At 39.9% G+C, this 22263-nt stretch overlaps 1 protein-coding gene across 10 annotated transcripts in view; it reads left to right on the top strand.

Annotated features, from left to right (window-relative positions):
• The window catches only part of HIVEP1 (HIVEP zinc finger 1), a 129014-nt gene that overhangs the window by 88507 nt on the left and 18244 nt on the right, over positions 1-22263 (top strand). For all 10 annotated transcript variants that reach the window (XM_069008100.1, XM_069008092.1, XM_069008096.1 and 7 more), the window contains 4 exons: positions 1434-7381; positions 13612-13745; positions 15093-15268; positions 17281-17385. In XM_069008100.1, coding sequence (XP_068864201.1) covers positions 1434-7381; positions 13612-13745; positions 15093-15268; positions 17281-17385 — 6363 coding nt within the window. The remainder of the gene's footprint in view (positions 1-1433; positions 7382-13611; positions 13746-15092; positions 15269-17280; positions 17386-22263) is intronic.

Here is a 22263-nt window from a genome sequence, read left to right as displayed (position 1 = left end):
TCCCACCACAGTATGGAATCCCGGTGGTGTTTCTGCAAGAGGACAGTCCTTGTGCCACTCCAAGGGGCCATAGGGTTGATGGGTACTGTGAAGTCTGAGGTTTCTCCACTTGCCTCCTTGTGAAGTTGACTGTGAGAGTTTCATCCCTTTATACATGGTCTTGAGGCTGTTCTTTACCTAGAAGTGCACATAAACCTCTGTTCCTGAGTTACCCGTGCTGGAAAAACTGCATGGGGTTACTCAGTGCGGCTTCCCAAAATGTGTCTGAACCTTCCAAGAGCAATCAGCCCTCCACTCACATCAGATTCCTCCATTGCTTTTAATAATGGCAGTCAGACGAGTAGGGGTTTCACTAACAGCCTGATGAAGGAATTGTTAACGCTTAAAAAAATGAATTTACATCCATTTAGTATTTCGCTTCCTCTGCGCTACCAGTGATGCTAGCTGAGGCAGTGGCTATGACTGTGTCTATGTTAGGATAGAAGTAAAAAAAAAAAAAATTAACTGATAGATTATCATACATTTGAGGTAGACAAAGGTGTGTAACTTGGGTATTCACTGAAAAAAAAGCTTCTGTGTATCAACACTGAAATTCGGTCTATATGTGTTTTTTTGTTATAGATGGAATTGGACTGTCTACAAATATAAGTGCTTGCTACAAAATTATTCTGCTGAATAATGCTCCAATTCGTTTGCTGTTCCCTGCCCCCCTGAAACTCGGCATGCATATCGGCTTAAAATCAGCAACAAGTGTAGCTAGTAATGAAATAATTCAAATTTAGTTTATTTTGTTTCATGATGCACAAATATAAAGTCATTTAAGTGTGACTGATTTTATTCATCCACAGTAGTTGCTCATCTGAAATGCTATTGAAATTCAGTAATTGGAGCTCTGAAATACAGTATTTGACAGATGGTGTGGGTGGTTGTGCCATTTCCATGATAAATCTACTTACAAATATAACCATGAGGAAGTTGTGTTCATTCCTTGACTACAGGAACATATAGATGGAAAAAGTGACAAACATGACATATGTGTCTTGGTTCTTCAGTTGCCTCCTGTAATGATTTGAGTTCTTAAACTAGTACAAGAGAGAGGCTTCTTTTACTTATCTGAAAAGGAGTTGCTAAAATATTCCTTCAGTAGCCTTCCTTTTCTTACATTTCCTTTGAAGCTTTTCCTATAGTGAATTACTTTTGTAATGTCTTCAAGCATCAGTTAGAAAGCATTGCTCATTTTAGATGAAAACAAGATCGATCTTCTCTAAGATACATTTACTGTTAAAAGAAAATGTTGGAGGCTGGAGAGACGGACAGTCCTGTTGCCCCAGGGCTTACTGTTGAAACTTAGAGATGGTAAAATGGTATAAATAAAAAATATAATGCATTATCCAGTTTGAATATTCTTTTTTATTCTCTTTGTGTTTTAACAGAAATCACAGATGCTGGTACTAGAGGAACCCAAGATACAATTAAGGGTGTGAAAAGAAAAAAGATTGTGTCTGAAAACCATCTTAAAAAAATACCAAAATCGCCTTTGAGAAGCCCTGCTGAAGCCAAGGTTAAGCAAAATGTAGACCCTTCACCTCTGAAAGCTCTTCCGGATGCCTCTGAACATGCCACGGCACAGGGTCACCTGCCCATGCAAAATGGAAATCAATGTACCAAACAAAATGGGGGGGCACTTAGTGGTGAGATAAGTGTTGAAACAACCAAATCTGAGACATCAATGCAGACAAAGCTTTCATTGACGCATCAATCCTTAGATTTGTGTAAACAGGCAGCGGGGGATACTGATGCAAACCAACTGAACTCAGCAGAGAGGAAGCCTCCCTTGAACTCCTCATCAAGTAATACAAAGACTGACAGTAATGAATGTATTAATTTTGTTGATTGCAGTACATCATCCCCATGTACTCGTACTGCATTCGATGTCTTACTAAAAGCTATGGAGCCTGAACTGAACACCTTAGCACAAGAGTGCCCCCCTTATGGGATGCAAATAGAGAAACTGAGACCAAATAAAACTGTAAGCACCTCTTCTAGTCTCACGTCCAATACAATAAGTGTCCAAAATCAGTCTGCTTTGTCACAGCAGGAGTTTGCAGCTGGACCTCACTATTACCCATGTACATTGAACAATGTGCATGTAGCAACAACGGCCAAGACTGGACAAGCACAAGGCCAATCAGTTTCTCATTCACAAGACCTTATTAATAAAACCAGTCAGCAAAATCACCAGGTTGTTATGTGTCCAAGTTTAACTAGGTCTCTGGTGCAACAGCAGAGTCAAGAAAACCCCAAGCTCCAGCAGATCTACAGCATAGCAGTAACTTCGTCTGTCGTTCACACCTCATCTTCCACTGTAACTCAGGTTTTTTCTCAAAACCCTTTAGTAGCTAGTTCATCTTCACCATTGTCAATTAACACATCGAGTTCAACACACTTGTCTATAGGTCCCATGTATAATTCAGCCCAGATAGCCTCAGTTGTAAACCATGGTGTAGAACAAATATGTAGCCTCTTGAAAGACCAGAAGCCTAAAAAGCTAGGGAAATACGTCTGTGAGTATTGCAATCGGGCCTGTGCCAAGCCCAGTGTTCTCCAAAAGCACATCCGATCCCATACTGGAGAGCGACCGTATCCTTGTGTGACGTGTGGGTTTTCATTTAAAACCAAAAGCAATCTCTACAAGCACAAAAAATCTCATGCACATGCTATCAAACTTGGACTTGTCCTACAACCAGATTCAGGTGGCCTCTTCTTATCTCATGACTCAGATAAAGCACTTAGCATTCATTCAGATGTGGAAGAAAGTGGTGAAAGTGAAGATGAAGGCACTGCAGATGAAAGACAAGATGATCAAGAGCTGGAACCTGCACAATTAGTGAAAGTCATTTCAAGTGCAGAAACATTGCAGAAAGGAAGCCCTATTCCATTAAGCAGCCCAGACTGTATACAAGGTGACTCTTCGTTACATGATGCAGAACCTCAAGTAAGGGCAGCTTTACCAAAAGTAGTAGTTCATCCTGTAAATGTTTCTCCATTGAGGGCCGATAGCCCAAAAGCGACAGAGCCAGCACCTGAGCTTGCTGCTGCACAGAGAAAAGGAGATTCTAAAGTCACAACTCTTCAGTCAAATTTAACACATACAGCCTCATTCAAGGAGAATGACATAAAGCAGCATCAGAAAGTAGAGGCAGGCCTGTTAGAGGAACAGCCAGGTTCTACAGGAGGACCAGTGCATGCTCAGCTCCAGAGACAACAGGCAACTGATGGTTCTCAAGATCAGCAAGGAAAATGTCTTTTGAGCCCTAGAAGTTTAGGTAGTACTGATTCCGGTTATTTCTCTCGTTCCGAAAGCGCCGATCAAACAATGAGCCCTCCAGCTCCTTTTGTAAGGGGATTGTTGACGTCTGAGAAAGATCCAAATAAAAATCTTCCCTGTGTACCACGAGCAAGTGGTGTGGTAGCATCAGTGGTACAAACTGTTTGTGCTGAAAAAAATCTTATTCTCTCTGGCCAAATGCGACCTCCCTTGGCAACAAAAACTCTTGAGGAGCGTATCTCAAAGTTAATTTCTGATAATGAAGCTGTTGTGGATGACAAACAGTTAGATAGTGTGAAACCAAGAAGAACATCTCTTTCAAGAAGAGGAAGCATAGATTCACCAAAATCCTACATATTTAAGGATTCTTTCCAGTTTGATTTAAAGCCTATGGGAAGAAGAACTAGCTCAAGCTCTGATATACCAAAGTCTCCTTTCACACCCACTGAGAAATCAAAGCAAGTTTTTCTTCTTTCTGTACCATCCCTCGACTGTTTACCTATAACACGAAGTAATTCCATGCCTACCACCAGTTACTCAGCAGTACCTCCTAATGTAATACCTCCCTCTCATCCCCTTCGAGGAAGCCAGTCATTCGATGATAAAATTGGCTCTTTATACGATGATGTTTTTGTGTCAGGACCTGCTACTCCACTGAACCAAGGCGGACATCCTCGGACCCTGGTTAGACAGGCAGCAATAGAAGATTCTTGTACTGGTGAAAGCCAAGGTTTTGGACCAGTGAGATCTGTAGAAGAAAGTTATCTGGGGTGTAATTTATCAAATGAATCCTTATTGCAAAGGAGCAAATCCCTGGCACAGGGATCGAATTTAGAAAAAACAAAGAAGTCCCCTCAGGTGCGAGGAACAATGTTTGAATGTGAAACCTGCAGGAACAGATATAGAAAACTGGAAAATTTTGAAAACCATAAGAAATTTTACTGTTCAGAGTTGCATGGACCTAAAACTAAAGCAGCAGTCCGAGAGCCTGAGCACAAAACTGCTCCAAACAGTACACAGCCTCAAATTCTACACTACAGAGTCACAACATCAACTGGTGTCTGGGAGCAGACACCCCAGATAAGGAAAAGAAGGAAAATGAAAAGTGTTGGTGATGATGATGACCCACAGCAAAATGATACAAGCATACCATCAAAGAACACAGAAGGCCAAAGCAAGCCAGCAAATTCTTCCAGTCTGTCAAAACACAGTGCAACAACTGTGGTAGGATCACAACAACCAAGCAAACTTCTGCTTCAGAATTCCCAAATTCAGCTTGTGGCTCGTGGCACAGATCAGACTGCTGAGCCAAAGATGTCTCCACTCATTGAAAAGCAGGCAAGTTCAGCTGTGCAAGAAAAGGTGGAGTTGAAAAGGCAAGGGACTGGCATTTCAGTAATACAGCACACCAATTCACTGAGCAGAAATAGCTCATTTGAGAAATCAGAGTCATTCGAAAGAGTATCACCAGTTTCTTCTCAAGAGCCCAACAAGGCTGCAAAGCACCGCTCTTTGAATACTGTTGTAATCCAAGAAGACAGACACTCTCATCTGAGCACTCCCCAGCATCACCAACCCTTGTCGTCAGAACCACCTAGAGGGGAAGTTCAGGGAAGCCAATTAGTTTCTAATGAGAGAAGTGTGCCACCTCAGCCATCAAGACTTGTTCGCCAGCATAACATCCAGGTTCCTGAAATACTGGTCACAGAAGAACCAGACAGAGACCAAGAAAACCCATGCAGCGACCCAGAAAAGACAGAAAGGTTTAACTGGCCACAACGCAGTGAAACGCTGTCAAAATTGCCAACAGAAAAGCTTCCACCAAAGAAGAAGAGAATTCGCTTGGCTGAAATGGAACATTCATCTGCTGAATCAAGCATTGACTCCACACTTTCCAGAAGCCTAAGTCGGGAGAGTAGCTTGTCTCATGCCTCCAGTTTCTCAACTTCACTTGATAAAGATGAAACTTTGAAGGCTGAGAACCCTTCCAAAGCAGAGCCTGTTAGTAAGTCATCAGAATTCCTCATGATTCCTGCTGGCTCACATGCACTGGCAGTCCCTGGACCTCATTACCGGGAAATGAGACGTGCTGCCTCAGAGCAAATCAGCTGCACACAGCCCTCGATGGAGGTTGTGGACTACAGGAGTAAGTCTTTTGACTGTGGAAGCATGTCTCCATCAAAACCTGTCCCGCTCATAGAGGTAGCCACTCCAAAAGTATCATCTGCAAATGGAGCTGCTGGACACGTACCTCTGCTAGAAAGGAGGAGGGGGCCTTTTATAAGACAAATATCTTTAAATATTGCTCCAGAAAATCAACAGCCTCAAGTGAAATCGACTTCTTCATTGCAGGCAGCTCATGCCACAGATGTGCCCACAGTGCCATTGCACAGGCTGCAGACCTCCGGCAAATCCTCGGTGGAGTTTCCTTCAAGTACTCAGCATTCGCAGGCTAACTCCAGGCCTCATTCAACAATTCAGAATTGTAATCCTGTTAGCCTGTCTTCGGCTCAGCAGCCTTTAGATCACACATTGAATAATCAAGGCCAGCCATCCTTGACTCATCAGCCTTCCCAGCCATCTACTAAAACATCAGCCCAAGGGGAGCAAGCAAGCACAAACTCACTTTCTTGTCATCCTGATGAAAAAAAGGAATGTTTTGCTCCAAAGTATCAACTTCAAGTTAAAACATTACATATAGGTCAGCCTTACTCTTCTAAATTGCTAAAAAATACTTTATCAACTCAGACTGGTCCAAGTCAAGTTGGAGTGGACCAGAATGCATCCTCCTTTGAAGTGCAGACAAAGCTCTTGGACACATCTAATCCATACTCTGTGCCTCCTCTAAAGCAAATTGTTCCTAACAACTGCAGCAGTCAGATACATCAGATTCCTCCTTTTGTGGTTCCCGTCCGTATTCAGAGCAGTATGCCATCCTATGGCTTTGCAACTGTTACACCCCTGCCTCACATTTTAGTGACCCAGGATCAGGGAAATCAGTCCATCTGCAAAACAAATGTTGGGACAGTGCCAACTCTTGAAGGCAAAACTCAGCTGCCAAAATCTCACAAAGATCATCAGAGGACTTTGCCAAATTCATTTGAATTTGAAAATTCACCACCAGAAAGTGGAACCAGAAACTCACCTTTGTCAAGCTCTTCGAATATCATTCAGAAAGTGCCAGTTAGCGGACTCTTCCCTCAACCAGAAGTTACAGCTTCAAGTAAACGAATGCTTTCCCCAGCAAACAGTTTAGATATTGCCATGGAAAAACAGCAAAAACGTGTTAAAGATGAGAGTGGAGCTGCTTGTATGACAGATGCTAGACCATCGCATTCCCTGAACATTAGATCTAATGACCCTACTAGTAAGCAAAAGAAACCAGTTCTGGTAAGACAGGTTTGCACCACAGAGCCTCTTGAAAATCACCTCTTGGATCCTGATGTTGTAACACAGAATGAAAAAAGCAGCAAGGCCAGTACTTCAGATCTTCCTGACCATCAATCATCTGACACTGGGGTTTCAGAAACCCTAAAGAAGTCACCAGAATCTGAAGACCTTAAGTCTTCCACATCTCCAGTGTTTGTAGTTAGGAAACCTTCTGAATTGTCTCCAGTCAATAGCCAGAGTTCTCTTCTCAAGGCTGTAAGCAGCAGCCAAGAGAGAAGGTCCCCAAGTAACAGTAATGAGAGCAATCACATTAGCAGCCCGGGCCAAGCACAGCCTGTAGCGACACTGGCTGTGATGAATGCAGGAGAAATGCAGAGATTGTCATTTCCAAGCCTCAAGACCACAACGAATTTCACCTGGTGTTACCTCATGAAGAGAAAACCGTTGCATCTGCTGCAAAATGATCAAAAAATCTCTGCCTACTCTACATGGACCATTAGTCCCAATAACCCAAATCCACTCGGCTTGTCGACAAAGGTAGCTCTCTCCCTCCTCAATTCCAAACAAAAAGTTGAAAAACCACTGTACACTCTGGCAAGAACTACACACCCCAGATCTGATGTATTGGTCTATTCAAGCAAGTGGAAGAACAGCTTGACCAAGGTACTTATGCTATGTTTGATGTATGCTGATCATTTACAGAGGATTTGCTTTGGAAATTATGCTGCTTCATATTTTAGAGAATGTCATATGCCTGAGACATACCATATATATGCTTATTTATTCTAATTATGCTGGATCAAACTGCTAAAAAGATCTTAAGTAATTCAATTAAGAAACCTGTACATAAGGATTTATCCGTTTTTTATGGAAATTAGTTCCTGGGTTTAAATCTGTGTACTGAGTGTTTATTGTGGCAGAAATGTGTTTGGCTATTTTTTTGCCTTGCAAAGGGTAGAACAAAATAAGTCTGATAAAATACTTTTTAAAACACTTTTGACTTAAATTAATTTAAATCATAATTGCATACTGTGCCTTAAAAGTCAGCAGGTATTTTGTGCTTACAAAAGAGTGCTCAGCTTGAACAGGTGTCCATGGATAGACCATGAAAACAGTTTTCACCATCGCTGATCATCTAATTGTGAGAGGAACAGTATACCATTTCCCTTTCTCCCACCTAGGTTAATCAGTGGTGTGAAATAATGACAAAAATAGAGACATTTTAAACAAAACTGCCACTGCCATAAAACCACTGACAACTTCTTGGATTGGTATGGCTCCAAAGGTAACATTAAGTCTTGTGCTGAGGAATGTAGTCCAGGCAAAGGTTGTGACCCATGTGAAAAATCACATCATTCCAGAGCCCAGAGCAGCAGAGCAAAATAGTCTCTTGTTACTTCCTTAGCTGTCTCAGGGCTGCACAGATGTGATCAGGATTTTACTTGCTGGACAGTTTTGTTATGGACAGGACCAAAGCTGTTCTGGTTTGGACTGGATTTGATGTTCCTTAGTGATTGAAGTGCCTGTGTGCGTGGGTGAAGGTGGTTCTTAGCCCCGCATTATGGCAGCAGGTGTCTGTGTCTCTGTAATAGACCCAGTAGTGCGTTTTATTGTCCCATCTACTGAAGTTGTAAAGCTCTCTGAAGCATGCAGCACAGTTTCACACTTTTCCTTCCTCTGTGCTGCAAATGCCATGTCAAACACATTGGAGCTGGCAAAAACAGGGCATTAGCCACAGACCTCCCTTTCTCCGTGATCCTTCAGGGCGTGGAAATGGTTTGGCACAGGGCTAAAAGCGACTGTAACTTGTCCTACTGCCATCAGCAAAACGTCGCAGACATTGGAACTCGGGGTCCATAGGCCAGCAGTCACTCTAGAGGAGACATGCCACAGCCTTGGGAAAAGACCCCTATTTGTGTGGGTGTTGAGGGACAGAAACTGCTGCTGTCAGAGGTCACCCTGGAATGTTTTTGTGTCTGCTAAATGTTTTCCTAAGATATAACATTGTCAGTGGGGAGAAAAGCAATAGGAAGAGAAACTGTGTGATAGGAAGAGGTAGTTTCAGAATTACAGGGTGAGTTGTGAAGGTGTGCTGAAACCTTTAAGGCCAAAAGGGCAGTGGAGTTAAACCTGGTCCTCCTGAAATCACTGAGAGACTTGCTAACATTTATACTGGAATTCAAAACGTTATCCATAATGTTTCATGCAGAAAATGCATACAGGCTGCCGATTCTGTTTTAGTGCTGTAGCTGAATTGAATGGTTGGTTCCATGCTAGTGTGCTGCCTTGGCTTAAACTCTTACTACCTTTTTTTTTCAGCCTTCTTCCTCATACATTTCATGAGATTTTGCACTTAAATAGTGCTAAATTAAAAAAAAAAAGAAAAGAGAAACAAATGTTTAGCTTTTTTCATTGTATGTAGTTGAGCAAGTCTTTCTAAGGCAAGTCTCACATCCTTGTGTCATTGAGTCATGTTTGTTTTATTTTGAAAGAACAGTCTATCAGAAAAAATTCTGTGATAGCAAAGCAATTGCACGACTCTTGAAAAACAGATTTTCTCTACAAACAAATTCTGTTTAGAATACAAATAACGGATACTAATATTTTAAAAAAATATTTTGACAGCAGCCTTTTAAAACACTCCAGGAGTGCTTAAATTCTGTAATAGGCAGCTGTCAGGTACATTTACAGTGCTTCTGCCACAAAAGAAACACAGTTACTAATCTTTCTTCAGTCTTTCTTGCTGAAGTTTTGAATGAAGCACATGAGCATGATGGAAATGAAGAGTTCTTAAGCTCTGCTTGAGCTGATTTACAGGCTTTGCTCAGAGCCATTACTAAGGAAGAAAGTGCAGCAAAAAAGAACCAATTAAAGTTTAATTGGCACCTCATTGTATAAGCAAGGTGTACCATGGCAGAAGTTAAAAATTTCAAAGACCTGATAGGAATTTCTATCTAATACTTCCAGAGTTTGTCTGCTTTCCCTTCTAATGATTTAGGCAGCAGGATTTCAGCTGCTTTCCAGAATGATGCTGCTGCTGCTGTTACAATATACCTCTGTATTAGCAGTCTCCAGTTAGACCTGGTAATGGAGTAGCTGATGCCAACTTGGAAACTTCCTCACAGGAGCCATGCTTAAAAAAACCCCAAAAACTGAAATTCCTCTGCTCAGGCCCAGTAATTCCACCGGGTTTTTTTTGTTGGAGACTGAGGATGGAAAACATTGGAGATCATTTTGGAAATTAATATTCCATTAAGAAAAAAACAACCAAAAAACCCAGCACAAACAAAGCCAACAAAGAAAATAGCAAATAATTCTTAAAAAAAATGTGGTTGATTTCCTGCTTAGAAGCTTGGCAGGGTCCTGAGTTCCTTGGGGAATCTTGGTTTAGATTGCAGGTCTTGGGGGTTGTGTTTGCTCAAGTGGTTTGCACATTTTAACCCTGACCTGACAGAGAGCTTTAAGTGCTACTACAATCCAATTTACAAATAATAATAAAATTGCAGTACTGTATGTCTCACCTTCTCTCACAGCTGTAGCCCTTTCCAGAGTAATTTGGTGTATTCTGCTCATGGGGCTGTAACTGCTGATCTTCTCACCAAGATAAAGCAACTTGCTGAACTGTTCTGGGTTTGCCCCCAGAACTAAACCATGTTTACTGACACCTCGTGCTGCTGCATAACCGCTACTAATCACTGTCACAAAAATAGGCAGTTCTTTCAACAATAGGTGCCATGGGAAAGGAAGATACACGTGAACAAAATGCAAACAAAAAGGAACCCTGGGACTTTGTTTGCTCTTCACAATTCACTGCTCAGAGGCAATAGGTGAAGTTGCCACGTTCCAGTGATTCAGAAAACAAACCACAAAATGCTATTGTGAAAGAAGCTCCTGGAATGAGTGCAGCATGTTAAAATGTAACAGGAGGTTTCACCTGCATGGAAAAGGCTTATTTTATCTCCCTGCTCTTTTTATTTTATTCCATTTATTATTATTTTCACCAGTTTTCCTCGCTTGAATTCACTGGTGTTATATCAGGAATTCTTTCTCAAGCCTCCACATTGATCTTGGCTCTTCTCCCTGAAGTGAATCAGTCGTTTGTGCAATATTCCAGGGTGATGGTTTTTGAGCAAGGATAGGCTGAAGAATGGAAAGTTTCTCCTAACTGTGGAAAGCTTTCCTTTCTTGGATGATGTGCCACAACAGTCCAGCTCACCACTGGAAAGTAGTTAAATGCAGAAGATTTTTATGTGTAAACTAGTAAAAGTTTAAAGATATTAAAAACATTTTTCCCAAGTGGCTGTGTGCCAGTGGGAAAAATGTTTAATGAATATTCTAATCTGAAATTTATAACTTTGATGAGTCAGGCTGCAAGCATGTTTTTTTTCCAAAGGATGTTGTAAAATACCAGAAGTATCTATTGAACTCTGGTCTCTGGGCAGCCCTAACAGCAATTTTTTCTCCATTTTATACCAGTAATTGAGGACAGTGGAGTTAAATTGGAGCAAAATGAATAAAGTAGAAATGAATCATGGTCCTTGTCTCTATGGGAGTAGAGAGACAAGACTGTGTTAGAAATGGAAGGCAGAAGTAATCATAGAGAGGAACATTTTACAGCACTGCTGTTTTTCTGCCCTTTCCACCAGTTCATGTGGGGCTTGGGGGGATTTCAGGTGAGGTACATTAAAGGGTTTCCACACAAAAAACCTGTGCTCCTTAGAGACCAGCTACTCTTTAAAATGTACAGAGGGCCCAAGTCATCTTCATCATCAATTTGAAAATTTTTAGAAAAAGCTAAACAGACTGGTTTTTTTTATTATCAGTGAGCATTTTTGTAGATTTCTGTGACAGAAACTCAGTGTTTCTGTTACTCTGATATCAGCATTTTGCATGTCCAAGGCACTGAAACAATTTCCTAAAGTAGCAAATAACCAGTAAACTAAAGTACAGCAGAGGAGGTAAATAATTTTAAGTCCTAATAAGTTGGGCTGTCTTACGTCTGTACATAAACACATGTTTTTAAAAACAAAAAGGGTAGTGGGAGCATCAGAGGTATTTGGTTTTGTGGTAGTTTTTGCATTCTGAGTGCTTTTGTGAATATACAACTTATTATAACAGTTTCATCATAGTTTGGATAACAATGTGGGTCTAATACTTCTGAAATCTTTCTTTTTCCTTTGTCTTTTCACTACTGAAAATTAAATCTGGAAAAAAATAATTAGTATATAGGATTGAAAGATCAGGCACTTAAAGATTGCATTATTTCAGCTGCTGGAAATATTTATGTGGTTTTGGTTTATTGTGTGTATTCTGTATTTTTCACAGCTCTCTTCCTGTTAAACTACAAATGTCACCTTGTTATTCTTTGTTTGCAGTGGAAACAAAAGCAGTTCATGTGCCAGGTAGTGTAGAGAAACTGCAGAATAGCTCAGTTGCGATTATTGGAGCAGGCTTCACTTCTGATATTTCTCATCCAGAACATCATCTCTTTTCACCTTGTATGACTGCTGTTAAAAAATGCAGGGTGAAATTTCTTTCTTCCTACACACAGGCAGAGTTGTCGTGTGTGCTTTGGTAGAAGTGCTCAGGCATTTGAAAATGCAGCCCGAATCAATCCAGAGGGCTGTATGAGGGCGTACGGGTTGGGGTAGTGCTCGTGCATGTGCAGGTTCCTGGGGATTTCAATTGAACAGGAAGATGCTTTTCCTCTGATCTCTGTTAACTCCTTATCATGTGGGAATTAGAAATGAAGGCGGTGTCTGAGGCTGCATGAAGGACAATGGGCAAGGACTGGGTGCCAGAATGATGTCACCCTTCAATGTATGTAACACCCAGCATAACTGATCAGTCATTTTAAGCCAGCCAGTGAAGTCACTCCTCTTGCCAAGAATTCACAAGCTTACAGCATTAAATTTTATAATGAGGGAAAAACATAAGGCCAGGCTTCTTTTTTCTCTCATCATTTTATTCACTTATCAATATGAGCAAATGAGGTAAACATGCCAGCTACGTGGGTAGAGCAGTTTATAAATATAGCAGTAATAATTGCTGGCTAATTGGATCATTCCTTCATTGTTGCCCATTTTATAGATATCCTAGACTTGGAAGGAGTAGATTTTAATTGGCAAATGTTGGGGGAACTCATCCTCCTTAAAACAAACAAAAAAAAGTTCCTTGACTAATAATCAGAGAAAATGAAGAAATATAATCTTGTTCTGTTAGACAATTGTATGCTTTTTCTTGTCATTTGGTCTGGCAGTAGGAATTTAAGTGTGGAGTCTTGCTTTGGAATAGTTCTGGAACCCCTGTTAATAACCTCACAAAACTGGGAATAGTCAAGTCTCCAGAGCAAAACGTCTGCAGTTCCTGAAAAATATTAGCACTCAGAAATGTTACCTGTTAATAACCTCTCTAGGTACCCCTCCTTCCCACCCTTCTCCTCTCTCCTGTACCATGGGAAGGCAGCTCCTGCCAGCCATGAGGCATTGCTGTGTCTTGGGTCAGCAGGCAGGCTGGTCCAGCTGCTGCTGTTCAGGAAGCACTTCGGTCTGATTGTACACAGCCTTTCTCTGAAGGCTATTTGTGAGCTAAAAAGCATCACCTTCCCCTTCCCAGAACAAGGAAAATGGCATGTCCTACTGCAGGCTCAAAGCGTTCCTGGTTTCCTACAGGGCCATCATCTCTGTATAGATTTAGCAGTCTGCAAACAGGCAATGCATAGTAGAGGAGAAGTTTAGCAAAAGGTATTTTTTGCTTCATGTATCTTAACAGTTTTAAAAATCGGTTATTAGAATTGTGGCTTTTATGATGCTTTTATTCACCGTAACTTGAATGTTTGAATAGCGTATGAAAACCACTAATTTTAATGATAAGCATATCTCATTTTCTTTCAGCGAGCGTTAAATAGGAAAAAATTGACTCCAACTGAATTCAGCAATAAGGAAAACTCTGAATCAAGCACTGAGCACGATAAAGAAAACTCCTTTATCAAAACTATACCAAGAAGAGTTAAAATATTTGATGGAGGGCAAGTATTGTACTTTGTATTCTAGATATCATTGGGAAGATATTTTTTCCTAGATTCTAGACTTTGCAGAGATGTTGCTTCCTGATTGATTTATTTTAAACAACAGTTCCCATATTGTGGTCTGTGGATGTTGGTTTATGTTTCCAAGAAAAATGGAAAGTCATCAGTAGCATGGAGCCATGACAGTTATGAGAAGGGGTAATAAAATAAAGAATAGTAGGCAGTGCAATTCATTTTTTTTCCAAGGAACGAGCATTACTCAGTGCTAAAGGCAGCTAAATACAGCCAGAGATGTAAATTCTGTTCCTATGTTTCTCTTACATGATAAATAATACGTATCTGCAGCAAGGTTGTATAACTGTAGCTGGAGAGGATATAGTCCAGGGCCTAAGCAGCAGTGTCTGTCTGGCAGCTTGCTGTGGCATACACAGGCTGGAGAACCCTGATTTGAAAAGTGCCATGGAAATATTTACTGAGAGCCCTCCTCCCTGCACCGTGGTACTTTAAATCTGTAGCCTGATATGAATAACAGTTGCTTTAGCCACAGTGTTGCACAATGTACAACATCTTATAAAACAGATTTTTTAATAGAGAAGTGCCAGTGACACCTGTAAAATTTTGTAGCACAAATAGTGCATATTTGATTATTCCTGTAATTGGTGGTCAGCTGTAGGGCTTTGGTTACTGGTTCCCAGTTTGAATCTAGTCTAGGCCAGCAGTTAAGCCATTACCAGCTGCTCAGGTAAAACACTGCTGTGTCTGTGCTCAGATCCAGACATTGCAGGGACCAGGCCACAAAAGCTAAGCACAACCTTTGGCATCCTTGAGTGGAAATACGAAGGGTGTAATTGAATGTGGATGACTTTTTCCATCTAGAGACAGTCCCCATAGGCTGAGTCCAGAGGACATTGATAGGGAATTTTAAAGCTTTCCCTCATCATAACTAATGTTGTTCCTTTTCTGCATCCAAGGCAGAACCTCAAAGATGCTCTTTTAAAGCTTCCTCCTGATGCTCAAACCTGCTTCCAAGAACTGACACCTTTAAAAAGTATGTTCCTATGTTGCAAAGAGGAAATTTGAATTCTTTAAATGCTTAGTATCAACAGTACCTTTATTAAAAAAGATGAGCTGCTATTCCTAAACCACTCTATGACTATCTAGTGAAAAATATAGATATGAATTTTACAAATACATGCAGGAGTGAGCAGAAAAAGAACGTGATTGGTTCTGTCAGTCGTTGTTTTTCATGTAATGTGTTATTTTAAAAATTCTGGTAGATGAGGGTTTCTAGCTGGAATCATTTCCCCATTATGACTGATTGCCTTGCTCTTATGGTGCTGTTACTAGGTACAAGTCAAATGAAGACTATGTGTATGTGAGAGGGAGAGGGAGAGGGAAGTATATCTGTGAGGAATGTGGAATACGTTGCAAGAAGCCCAGCATGCTGAAGAAGCACATTCGCACACATACCGATGTCCGTCCTTACCACTGCAATTACTGCAACTTTTCCTTCAAAACTAAAGGTAAGGCCACTTCACAGGGAATGTTTTTCCCTCTTTTTCTTTCTACTCTAAAGTAGAATTCTTTTTTTCTCACAATTGGCTGTTTGTGAGTTAAAGAGGTTGCCTCTCTGTGGAGTTCTATTGTCTAGTGCTTCAAATACTTGTAATTTCTTATTTCCTGCTTTTCCTTTGTCTTCTGTATATTTATTCAGATAATCACATCTTCATATGAATGAACTGTCTGGCATGCCACAGTGGGTGAAAAATTGGAGTGGAAGAGGGAAATCATGGGAGTATTATGAAAGTTAGGTGAAGACAAGTGAGGTGGTTAGCTGCTCATCCTAGATAGAGATGGGACACAGAATTTTAAGTCACTTACAGTGTCATTTGGAGGTAGGAGATGGACATATATTGTACTCATACTGGCACTCAACCAATTGCTCTAGGAAAGAAATTGGCCTCTAATAAATTACTATATTGAAATTCTTTTTTTTTTACCCTTGAAGGACAAAGGTTCACTTTCCACTTGACTTTCTAAGACCCAGAGTTGGACTTCTACTTTTTAAAGCCTGTTTATACCTTTAGATACTTAAATGCATCCTAGTTTAAGCCAGCAGTATATTAAACCATGGTACATCCAGGACTCAAGTGAAATAGACAGGAGAAGTTCACAGTGAAAATACTTTCAGGAAAAAAATTCTAAGCAGTAACATTTTCCTTGGCTTTGAACATCATTTAGCAATAATCCCCCCCCCCCCCAGCTGTAACCTCAGGAACATTTGTGTTTTTAGTGGGTTCGAGACTACTCAGCAGTTGGGTGGAAAACTTCCAAGATAACCCAGTGCTGCACAAAGTGGGATGAATAAGCTTCAGATGTGTCAAAACTCATCACTGCATCCTGACAGGCTGGGTCATCATATTGCCTTTACAATTAAATGCTGGAGTGCAAACCCAGTAAATTCTGATTATGGTTTTTGCAGAGGAGGGGGGCTGGCCAAGTTTGAGTAATTAAGTTCTGCCCCTGTAAAGTTCTCCCTGGTTAGAGTGGTAGCAGATACTTGTATTCACATCCTCTTCTGCATTTGCCATGCATGGCTCTTGCCATTAGTGCTGGCAGAGTCAGGTCACACAGTTGGGTGTTTGATGTTTGGTAAGCCACCCTTCATGACAGGACAGCTTCATGAAGTGTGCAAAACTGGAAAAATTGCTATTTGTGAGTTAATATATTCACAAGAATTATTTCAACATTTGAGATGAGTTACCATCTTCATTTCAAAGCAGAAATAAAGTACTCCAAAGAAGAGTCACCATTACACTGTAATTTCTCCTATTTAAATACCTCAAAGAAACATTTTTTGAGAAGCTTAAGTATAAAGTGGGCAGTTACTTCTAGTAACATGCATTTCATAAATATCATCATTTACAGATCTGAGCCACTCTTAGCCATTTCTTGGTGATATTTACCATATTTTCTTTTTAAAGGAGAAGGGGAGAGCAGCCTGTGGGGCCTCTCAGCTACACATTCACTTTTGAGATTCAGATCAAGTGTGTCCATGCTCTGATTTTGAATAAAATTAACGTTTGCTTAAGTTGGCATTGAAAATGTTTGCACTAAAAATAGAATTCGTGAAATACTGAAAGAGCTGCAAGATACGAACCTCAGTTTCACGTGCTAGTTTTCTGTCAACATGACTTTGAAGGCTGAATCACCCCTTTTTATACCTTGCCATAAACAAAGGAGGGATCTTTTACACATGTACCAAATGCATCATCATCTAGAATTTCCATCCTCTTCTATTTTATCTCAATAAAAAACTTCCTGAAATGTAGACAGAGAGCTGGTAGCATTTGGCGTGGTAAATCTGTCACAGCCCTTGACAGCTTGCACTGAGGGACAAGGTTCTAGCAAGTGTGAAATCAAATTATACGGTTGTTATAAATGTACCTGAAGAAGAGATGGACACGTGGAGTGTTTATTTGTAGACATTTGTGTACTCACAGAGCAGATAATTCTTTTAATTTTTTTTCTTAAGGAAATTTAACAAAGCATATGAAGTCAAAGGCACATAGCAAGAAGTGCATGGATTTGGGAGTCTCAGTAGGCTTAATAGATGACCAGGATGGAGAAGAAGAATTTGGTAAGAAATTAAGGTCTTCTTTCTTTACAGAATTATTGTGTCTATTTTGTCATCTCAGCTTCTTACCCTTTCTTTTCCAAAGCTTTTTAGTTCTTGTACAGGAAAAAGATACAGAGATAAAAATCTTAAGAGCTAGTCCAAGGGAGCCAGAAATACTGGAAAAACTTTCACTGAAAGAAATGACAAGCATATGCTAAGGATAAATTGCTGTTGAATTTTTCACGAAGTGTTATGCAGTTTAACTTTATCACTTTCACAGATAAATATGACAAGATTGAAAATACCAGAAAAACAGCTGTTTGCCTAGAAAAAATGCAGTCAAGTGTAGTGCTTCTTTGAAAATAGTTGTGCATGAAGTGGTCCAAGTTTTGGGATGCATATTTCATAGAAATTATATCACTAACATGCCACACAAATCACAAATATGTTGCTGAGTGCTTTTCAAGGAGGTTAATCATCTTCCAGCATAGAGTTCTGTCCTCCTTCACAAATAATTAGGATAAATCTGCAGATAGAGAACATACAGAAATTAAAAACATTATTCATCTTGACCTGTTTTACCTCTTCATTGCTGATGAGAATGTTTTCAGAATGAATGCATTTGCTAATAATTGGAATTCTGCACTTCCCACATCCTGAGAAGATTCTGCTGAAGAGGAGATGAGATCAAGGACAGTCAAAGAGGGCCAAACCAGGTTCATGAGTGACTTGCTCAGCATGATAAGAAAGCTGTGCCTGCACCAGACCCAGTGAGTTGGAGAACAGCACTGTGCATTAGGACTGTTTGGGATCTCGGCATGTTTAGTGCAGTGATGGCATTTTTTCCTTCCTCACATTCCTCTGTGGGGAAATGAGTTGTGTTCCCTTGCCTTGGTGGATTTCTCTCCTTCCAGTGGAATAGTTTATTAGATTGTGGATGAGGCTTGGAGAAAAGAAAGCAGTGGGGGGGTCTTTGTTTAAACAGTAAGGGGAAAGAAAGATGAACGCACTTGCTCCCATATGACAACCACTGGCAGACTAAGAAGAATCTAATTCTAAATGATGCTGGGAATATGACTCAGATGCTGTGATTCAGTAGTGCACTAGGTAGGAAGAAACCTGCATTTTTCCCTTTTTTGGCCTTCTTCAATATACTCCTTCTTCGTAAACAAAAAACATGTCTCCCTTTGCAATTTGAGGTACCAGATAAATAACGCAAAAGATAAGCAGCAGGACAAATTACTGTCTTTTTCTTACACAGGAACTGTTTTTATTAATATTTTCAGTCTTCTCATGACAAAGAAACTGTCACTTTTTAAAGCAATATTCTGTAGCATTTGACATTTTTGTGAGTTTCATAAACTACAGCTGAACAGATATTTCCATTTACTAGGGACTGAGAACCTTTTATTGATTGATAAATTAATATTCCCAATTGTATGCATTAAAAATTGCATTTGTGGTTATAATGCAATGGGGAAAATGTAACAAATGTTAACTGAATTTTCAGTAACACAGGGTCGAAGAAAGCCACTTCAAACATTTGTTGAAAGAATGCTTTCCTTTGACTTCAGTACTATTCAAATGAGAAAGAGAGAGGCTTTCCCTTTTTACATATCATGTACAGGCATGTTTAACCATAGTATAAATATATATTCCCTGAAATACGTTCTTTGCTCAGCACAGTAATTATTTAATCAATGAAATACTCTACTTTGGAAAAAAAGCGCAGACATTCTACGGGATTTGCTACATAATCCTTGAAATTCTTCATGGAATTTAATTTTATGGCTACAATGCCCTTTCCCCCCCCCCCCCCCACCCCGAAATAGAGGAGGTAGCACTTCTTTCTTTAACTGGAACCCCAAATCAAAAAGCAACTTGGTGATAAAATCCCCACCTTCTTCAAAGGGTTCTGGCTCAGGTACCCATAGCAAAACCAGCTGTGCAGCACAAAGCTCAGCCCTAGAGACCTATCCAAGAGGCAGGGTAATTAAACCCCTGATAGATGTGTGTTTGCTGCAGGCAGACCAGTCCAGGCTCTCCAGTTGCTGCAGACTACAGGGCATTTACAATTATCCACGGAAATTCAGTGAGCAACTGTATGCTTCAAAAATGTGATTTCATCTGTCTGCTCACCTGGCCAGCCATGAAGGTTTTTCTCCATGATGATTCAGAATCTTGCTTGTCAGCCTATTTTAAGGCAGAATTAGGAGGGGGGAAAAAAGTGTAATGTATTGCATATCTGGTTTTTTAAGTGTGGTTCAGTTGCCCTCTCTGAAATCCTGAACATGCTAATTTTAGGCAGCATTTGAATCTGCTTCAGCTACCTCTTTGGCTGCCCTTTCCCCAGGGCAGTGCAGCAGAGCTCACACTGGGGCCAGCACCCCTCATGCCAGGTCTGGGCTCCAGGGACAGGTCTGGGCTCCAGGGACAGCCCTGCCAGCAGCACGTCACCCCCAAAGGACAGCGTGATGGGCCGTGGGTATTGAGCTGCACTTGTGGTGCGACATCTTTGGCCCTTCCACCCCTCCTCCCTCTGGCATGCATTGCTGGCATGGTTGTGCCACATATCCTTCATGTGTTTTAAAAAACGTCTTTAAATGCTGAAATTTTGGGGGTTTGGTTGTTAAAAATGTTCTGTCTCTTAAACAGTGGTGTCTACTCCCATCGCTTTCCTCAGCTGGAAGGCAACATGAGAAGCAGTAGAGAAAGGTGCAGAAAATCTGATAAGAAATAATTGTGACCTCAGAAAAAAAAATTTCTTCCTGAAGACTGTGTGAAATTGGCCTGTTTCTTGACCTGTAGAATGTCTGTCTGTCTATTTGTCTGTCTCCACCTAATTCATTATCTGAACATTTGGAATACTGATTATTCTTCTGGTAATAGAAATGTCTGCACCTTTGCTTAAAATAACTAAGCTGTATGTCTTCCACTAGAATTCCACTTTGAATTAGAGAATTTACCCAGAAATTTAAGGAAGCCACCAGCCTTTTATTTATGAAGGATTTTGCTGGTTCCAGTCTTTTCTAGTTTTTTTTAAAGGCTGGGCAGTCACAATTATTTGAATATACAATTTTTTAGATTCATATGAGAAGCCAGGTGTGACTGCCAGCAGTACAGATTAAATGGATGCAAACTGAACCAGGAGTGCAAACTTGTGCACAGTCCTGGGCACAGGCAAAAACACACACACACACAGAGTCTGTTTTTTCAGTAATCTGAGAAGCTGAAATTTGTTGTGCTGTAGTGTCTCGGGAAAAAAAGAAAGATGCTCTCTAGCTGTCTGAGACTGTATGTGATCAGAGCTTTTAACATAGCATTCTTTGTATTTGGACTTGTCATCATTTGGGTATTAGTAAATACTTTCTGGCTTGGGTTTTTGTATTCAAAACCATTCCCTCATCCATTTATCTTTAATCTTCTGCTCTGTGGAATGTTCTTGTCACCAAAATACAGGGTTACAATGTGAGGAATGTTAATATCTGAATTAAATTGTCAGAGGAGGTGAACTGTTTAGTGTGACAGACTGCAACTGGGGAAATCCTCTTTGGCCATGCTCACACAACATTTTTCTATGCAGTCTTAAAAACAACAATAATTTGTGTTCAAATTAAAACAGTTACAAACTTTAAACTTGTAATAAGCTAATGTATGAATGGTATGGTATGTCTGAGTAAAATTGCACAAGAGAATTCCTTAATAATGAAATCAGTAGATGGGCAGAACATGTAAGTGGTTTCTTCGCAGAAATTTTATCCCAAAATATTCATTAGCAGTAAAAAGCCCTAATTGTAAGTTTCAGATATGTATTTATAGATATCTACACACACACATATTTAAAAAACACTTTCATTTTCTGCAGTATTATTACCACAGTTCTAAGTTAATTAGCTATACGTTACTTACAGTAGATTTTAAGTGAGTTTCAATGGCTCTTCATTAGCTGAATCATGACACAGTCTGTGTTTTCACTGAATCTACATTTAAGAGGTGAAAATAAATTAAAATCTTTGCAGTAATAGCCCCCTTTTACAAACAGAATGGAAGTCTGGTTCTGTATAATTTACAATAATAGTTTTTAAATTTTTTTTGTTAATATCAGTGTCATTCTTCAACTAGATTTACATTAGGCACGCTGACACATACATACATACCCACAGCCTGACATTAGACTACCTAGTGCTAGGTTTGATTTACAATATACGAGTTACTTGAAGGTTTAGGTGTAAATAATCCCTTTAAGCAGAAGTTGCTCTTACTTTTTGGTTAGTTTCACTTCATTATTTTCTGTGGTTTTAGGAATGAAAGTCAAAAGCTCACAGATTTTCTTGTTCTCATTTCTGAGGAGCCCTGGTGATCACCAGTCTGAATTTAACCCAGTAGATGTCACTGTGAGTCCTGTTAGAAGGTGATGAGCAGTGGACAGTAGCTGAAGCAAGAGTGAAATCAGCCTTGAAATAATTAAAGCCTATGAACAGACTTAGAATGGCAGGAGGACAGCAGATCCTAACAGGGTACAGATGCTAACATTGTTTAACCATATCTTGTTTACCCCTCTTAAAATTTGTGTGCATGGTTGTGGAATGATCTATTGCAACTCTAATACCATGGATGAAAGGCAAGTGTAAGTTGTAATTGTTTAGAAGAAAAATGCAGTGAATTGATGACATATAGACCTCACTTTCAATTTATGATCATATAATGACATGCTGAAAAATACTTCTGCCTTTCTTTCCATAGTCTACATTTTCTCTTGAGTTTGATGGAGAATATATAGAATATAGAATATAGAATATAGAATATAGAATATAGAATATAGAATATAGAATATAGAATATAGAATATAGAATATAGAATATAGAATATAGAACGGATGCTTTATTTTTAACTGCTTTT

The sequence above is a fragment of the Aphelocoma coerulescens genome, chromosome 2, assembly GCF_041296385.1.
Source record: "Aphelocoma coerulescens isolate FSJ_1873_10779 chromosome 2, UR_Acoe_1.0, whole genome shotgun sequence".
Taxonomy (NCBI): Eukaryota; Metazoa; Chordata; class Aves; order Passeriformes; family Corvidae; genus Aphelocoma; species Aphelocoma coerulescens.
This window is presented reverse-complemented; position numbering and strand designations above follow the sequence as displayed.